The 6,702-nt window shown below is 36.3% G+C and overlaps 1 protein-coding gene across 1 annotated transcript in view; it reads right to left on the bottom strand.

The window, feature by feature from the left end:
* Positions 1-6,702, bottom strand: part of LOC133197439 (protein O-mannosyl-transferase TMTC1-like) — a 39,434-nt gene continuing 32,732 nt past the window's right edge. Inside the window, exons 10-18 of the mRNA XM_061333481.1 lie at positions 3,535-3,648; positions 3,224-3,367; positions 2,799-3,010; positions 2,408-2,543; positions 1,929-2,073; positions 1,119-1,256; positions 786-914; positions 568-645; positions 1-436 (exon numbers count right to left, since the gene is read on the bottom strand). Coding sequence (XP_061189465.1) covers positions 314-436; positions 568-645; positions 786-914; positions 1,119-1,256; positions 1,929-2,073; positions 2,408-2,543; positions 2,799-3,010; positions 3,224-3,367; positions 3,535-3,648 — 1,219 coding nt within the window. The 3' untranslated portion in view covers positions 1-313. The remainder of the gene's footprint in view (positions 437-567; positions 646-785; positions 915-1,118; positions 1,257-1,928; positions 2,074-2,407; positions 2,544-2,798; positions 3,011-3,223; positions 3,368-3,534; positions 3,649-6,702) is intronic.

Below are 6,702 nucleotides of genomic sequence, written 5' to 3'. Positions count from 1 at the left end.
AATTGAAGTGGAAAATATTGAGCGAGGATAAAGTTATACAAGTACATCATTATTAAAATATATATATAGTATGAAACAGAGACACACGTGAAAAAAAAAAACAATGCTGTGGAGATAAAAAAGTTTCCCTTTGACATATTGCAAGTCTCATTTCACCTTATCAAATTTTGAACAAAACAGCTGCCATACATTTCATATGTTTGAAATTAAAGATAAGTCAACATCCATAGATTTTAAATACAGAAACTGGTTTTTTGTTACAGAAATTGAAAATAAGCCCTGATCTTTGTTCTCTAAAGAGATCCCCCAATGGTTATGTTTGTGTTTGCTTCTTCTCAATATTTATCAATTTGGCTAGATTTTCCTTGGCTAGCCTGTTCTCTGGATCTTGTTTTAGGACTATACCATAGTGGTACTTAGCTTTTGTGTAGTGTCTCTGAAATCAGAATAAAAAACTATATAAGATCACAGGTAATAGTTAATATCAAGTCATATGCATTCTAGTAGTAGCAACCAAAGAAAGAAATCATTTTTATTGGATTTAGGCTTAAAACTATTGTTTCATACCTGGAGATGAAAAATGGCCCCAATGTTGAGGTGTGCTTCTTTCTTCATTGGATTTATTTTAATAGTTTCATTGTAACTCTGAAATTATGGAAACCTTTATCACAAATCATAGTTATATAGATATCAAATTTCTATAATGCCACAGGAGGGTCATTACAGAATAATCAGAGTTTCAATTTTAAAATGAAATCACAAGGTCATTTTTGTAAAATCCCTACCTGTAAAGCCTCATCATATCTTTTCAAATCTTTGTAATGACTAGCCTGCTGAAAGAGTAATATCTCTAGTTTGTTTCTGTTGTTTTCTCTCTGCGTTATTTTGATGGCATCCCTCAAGTAATTCAAAGCCTAGAAAGTAAATGATATTCAAAATTAGACTTGTAAACATATTTCTTTATTTGAAAGAGTAACTGAATATTTCCATTTAAAATACAGCAGTGGAAATAAAAGGAAAACATGTGACCCAATTTAATGGCACTTGAATATTGTTGTTCCTCTGTTGCTCAATATATACATGTATTATAAACTGAGTTATTGCCCTTTGTGTGTTACCTGGTTGTGTTTATTCTGTTGTCCCAGTACATTGGACATTTGTACCATGGCATCAGGATTTTGAGGATTTTTCTGTAAGATTTCTGTCAGAACTTCCTCCGCTCTCTCTGATTCTCCCATGTTTCCCAATATCTGAGCCTAAGCACAACAAAATTCATTTCATTTGATCATTTAAGAAATATGTAATGTCTAGATCAATTTTTGTTATCAGCTCCCTGATGCAAATAAACTATCCACATTTATGATATTTTGCAACTCAAAGAAAATGTGTCTATTAAGGCAAAGTTCTTTTGATAAGAAGGGTGTCTACAAATAGTTAATAATTTAAGATATACATGTATTATTTTTTTATGGTAAATTTAGACTTTTTGGTGAAAAACATCATGGAATCTTCATCAAATGAAATATGTAGTTTAAAGGTCAAAAGTTCTTTTTCTGAGTAATTTTTTTGATGTAGAAAGTATCTGAAAATTCTTTATGATAATAATAATAATAATAAAGAGCAAAATAGCTGTCCAAAAGTAATTAATTGTTTCCCTTAAATTACTGACAAGAACTGACATCTGTTCTACTGTAGATTCCTAAATATACGCGAGGAATTGATTATCGTGTAATTACGAGAAAAGAACCACTCGCAAAATAAAATTACTCGCTTTTATTTTTTATAGTGCTGAAATCAATGTAAAATCTCTAGATCAACCGTCCACTCGCAAATTATTGTTCTCGCGATTTGACATTAAAGAGCCATTTTGCAAAAAAAAAAGTACTTGCGAAAAATAAGGAATCAACAGTATTTGATGTTATACTTACAAAATGTAGGAGGGACTGTGCGTTATCTGGATCTAATGTCTGGATTTCTTTGTACATGTTAATGGAGTCTGACACCCTACCCAAACGGAAATACAAAAGTCCGAGAGAATCCATGGCCTGAATGCTGCGGCTTATCATCAGAGATCTACAAAGCACAATCTGAATATTTAAAATTTGAAATTGCAGATCTTAACATTTTAAAGCTGTAAGAAATTTATAATATGGTAGGTTATTCATCTTGAAATTGTGCAATCTAAATGTAAGCTTTAAGGTTCATAAACCCTCTGCTCACTCATATAAAATATTGCTTTAATGTTTATGATTTTCGAAAAGAAATGTATTTTATAAATGAAATACAAACAATTATAGCATAGATTGTCAAATTTATAAAGGAATGAGTCTTTTATGTCATAAAGAGTTATCTCTCTTATCAGAGTACCTTGAATGAACCTTAAATGGTTATTCAAGTAAAAAATTACCTGCTGAGAATTTCCTCAGCTTCATGGTACTTTCCCAACTGTTTGAGGGCATCTCCTGCACTAACCATGGCCAACCACTGTCTAGAATCTGTCAAGAATGCCTTCCTGTACAGCTTCACTGCTCTCTCCAAGTCACCTGACAAAACACAATTAACTGCAATACATAATGTAGCCCTCCCATATTTGAAATATCCGATTGAAAAAAAAATGGGAGAGGGCTACATTATTGCAGTTTAACACAATCAACCAATTACACCAGATAATTTTTGGAAATTAACGTTGCTGTTGCACATCCTTGTTTGAATTCCTAAAATTTTCATACAAATTGCCAGTTAACCTTTAACCTAAGTAATTTATAAGCATCTTTTAAACATTGCTTTTAAAGATGTACCTCTTTGATGCCAGTACTTTCCATAATAATAGAGAGCCTCTGAATTCATTGGATCTCTCTCTAGGGCCCTCTGGAAGAACTGCCCTGCTACTGTCCAGTTACCCTCCTCCATACTGACCCAAGCCTTCACTATAATGGCCTCCACATTCTCAGGATCTAGGTCAAGGACTCTGTCAATTAGTTCCTGTCCCCGATGCCTTTTTCCCCTTTTACTGAAAAAGTGTTTCAAATATTTACTTTCTATACAGTCATACATGAAATTCTATGCTTACTTTATGGTTTTCTGACAGCTTAGTAGTTTAAAGAAGTTACGCTGCCTTCACCACCCCTCCACTCAAATGCTGCCTCCTTGCACCCCCCCCCCCCCAAACCCAGTAATAAAATACTTATATTTGATTTAATTTCTTTTAATTACATGTACTTACATAAGAGAAGAACCTAGATTGATCAGTGCTCCCCTATGATCTGGATTTATCCTCAGTGCTGCCTCATAGTGAAATTCTGCTGCCATTGTGTCATTGAGTAATGTTCCTAGATTATTGTGAGCACTAGGCAAGTCTTGGTATAATCTGTAATGAAATTAAAATTTTGAAGAAGCATCAAAGAAGAAAATTAGAAAATTAATTGATGATACATGCAGATTTCTTTGTTGTTTAATTCATATCATAATTACGGTAACAGAGAAAATAAAAACTTCTGAGATAGCTCTGAACGTTAATTTGAGAAGTGTATGTACCTGATTGCTGTCTCGTAGTGGATTTTGGCTGTGTTTAACTGTCCTGTATCTTTGAGGTAGTTTGCATAGTTGTAGTGGATTTTTGCATTGTGTGGAAGGGTCCTGACACCAGAACTGTAAACATTAAACAAGAAAGTCATGGAACACAGTGCTCACCTGAATCACTTATCCTAATCAAGAGGCCTATGGTCTTAACCCTTTCGCTGCCAACGTAAATTTTTGAATTGCCAAAAAAGGTAACGTCACACGTAAATGACGTTACAATAGTTGTGACGTTATTAACAAGAGGCCCAAGGGCCTTAACGGTCACCTGAGTATAATACAACAATTTAGAAGTTAAATACACTGATAGATGAAGCATTGTTGCCCTAGCCCCCCCCCCCCCCCCCCTCAAGAACCCCAAAAACTGAGGCCATATATTTAAAAATTTTGGAAGAGGCATCCTTGTCTATCATAATCATGCACTTAGTTTGTTTAAATAATCTCCAGTAGCAGAGAAGTTTTTCAAAGAATCAATGCATTTTCACTATATAATCAATAGAGCCCCGCCCTAACACCAGAACCCCTGACCCTGGGGCCATGAAATTCACAATTTTTGAAAAGGCATCCTTATGCGTTTAAATAGTCTCCAGTAGCAGAGAAGAAGATTTTCAAAGAATCAATGCATTTTCACTATATAATCAATACAGCCCCACCCTAACACCAGAACCCCTGACCCTGGGGCCATGAAATTCACAATTTTTGAAAAGGCATCCTTATGCATCATAACCATGCACTTAGTTTGTTTAAATAATACCCAGGAACAGAGAAGAAGATTTTCAAAAAATTAAAGCATTTTTACTATATAATCAATAGAGCCCCGCCCTAACACGAGAACCCCTGACCCAGGGGCCATGGCTTTCACAATTCTGGAAGAGGCCCACCTCCTCATCATAACTACGTACTTAGTTACTTTATTAAATACCCAGGAGCAAAGAAGAAGATTTTCGAAGAATTAATGCATTTTCACTATATAATTTATAGAGCCCTGCCCTAACACCAGAACCCCTGACCCTGGGGCCATGAATTTCACAATTTTGGAAGAGGCACTCTTGCTCATCATAACTATGTACTTAGTTCCTTTATTTAATACCCAGGAGCAGAGAAGAAGATTTTCAAAGAATTAATGCATTTTCACTATATAATCAATACAGCCCCACCCTAACACCAGAACCCCTGACCCTGGGGCCATGAATTTCACAATTTTGGAAGAGGCACTCTTGCTCATCATAACTATGTACTTGGTAACTTTATTTAATACCCAGGAGCAGAGAAGAAGATTTTCAAAGAATTAATGCACTTTCACTATATGATCTATATAGCCCCACCCTGGGGCCAGAACCCCTGACCCTGGGGCCATGAATTTCACAATTTTGGAAGAGGCAGTCTTGCTCATCATAACTATGTATTTAGTTTCTTTATTTAATACCCAGGAGCAGAGAAGAAGATTTTCAAAGAATTAATGCATTTTCACTATATAATCAATACAGCCCCACCCTAACACCAGAACCCCTGACCCTGGGGCCATGAATTTCACAATTTTGGAAGAGGCACTCTTGCTCATCATAACTATGTACTTGGTAACTTTATTTAATACCCAGGAGCAGAGAAGAAGATTTTCAAAGAATTAATGCACTTTCACTATATGATCTATATAGCCCCACCCTGGGGCCAGAACCCCTGACCCTGGGGCCATGAATTTCACAATTTTGGAAGAGGCAGTCTTGCTCATCATAACTATGTATTTAGTTTCTTTATTTAATACCCAGGAGCAGAGAAGATGATTTTCAAAGAATTAATGCATTTTCACTATACAATCAATACAGCTCCACCCTAACACCAGAACCCCTGACCCTGGGGCCATGAATTTCACAATTTTGGAAGAGGCACTCTTGCTCATCATAACTATGTACTTGGTAACTTTATTTAATACCCAGGAGCAGAGAAGAAGATTTTCAAAGAATTAATGCACTTTCACTATATGATCTATATAGCCCCACCCTGGGGCCAGAACCCCTGACCCTGGGGCAATAAATTTCACAATTTTGGAAGAGGCACTCTTGCTCATCATAACTATGTACTTAGTTCCTTTATTTAATACCCAGGAGCAGAGAAGAAGATTTTCAAAGAATTAATGCACTTTCACTATATGATCTATATAGCCCCACCCTGGGGCCAGAACCCCTGACCCTTGGGCCATGAATTTCACAATTTTGGAAGAGGCACTCTTGCTCATCATAACTATGTACTTAGTTCCTTTATTTAATACCCAGGAGCAGAGAAGAAGATTTTCAAAGAATTAATGCATTTTCACTATATAATCAATACAGCCCCACCCTAACACCAGAACCCCTGACCCTGGGGCCATGAATTTCACAATTTTGGAAGAGGCAGTCTTGCTCATCATAACTATGTACTTAGTTCCTTTATTTAATACCCAGGAGCAGAGAAGAAGATTTTCAAAGAATTAATGCATTTTCACTATATAATCAATACAGCCCCACCCTAACACCAGAACCCCTGACCCTGGGGCCATGAATTTCACAATTTTGGAAGAGACAGTCTTGCTCATCATAACTATGTACTTAGTAACTTTATTTAATACCCAGGAGCAGAGAAGAAGATTTTCAAAGAATTTATGCACTTTCACTATATGATCTATATAGCCCCACCCTGGGGCCAGAACCCCTAACCCTGGGGCCATGAATTTCACAATTTTGGTAGAGGGCTCAATGCTTATTACAATGATGCCAACAGTTTGACTGCTTCATATCCGGGAGTAAAGAAGAAGATTTTTAAAGATTGCATTATTTTTGGTGGTTTTAGCCCCACCCCTCAGGCCCCGGGGGGGCAGGGACCATGAAATTCACAATTTTTGTTCCCCTTCACCCATAGATGCTATATACCAAATTTGGTTGAAATTGGTTGAGCGGTTCTAGAGAAGAAGTTAAAAATGTTCAAAAGTTAACGCACGACGCACAACGACGGACAAAAACAGATAGCAATAGGTCAACTGAGTGACTCAGGTGACCTAAAAATTGCGGGTTTACGTTGTATCAATGACATAAATCGCACCTGCTTTATGTATAATTTCAACAAATTTTAACAAGGCAAGGAAGATCCTGTTTC

Source organism: Saccostrea echinata, unplaced genomic scaffold (assembly GCF_033153115.1).
Source record: "Saccostrea echinata isolate AGI-Se365-2 ecotype Australia unplaced genomic scaffold, CSIRO_AGI_Sech_v1 ptg000030l, whole genome shotgun sequence".
Classification (NCBI taxonomy): Eukaryota; Metazoa; Mollusca; class Bivalvia; order Ostreida; family Ostreidae; genus Saccostrea; species Saccostrea echinata.
The sequence above is the reverse complement of the archived record's forward strand: the minus strand, read 5'-3'. Positions and strand labels throughout refer to the sequence as shown.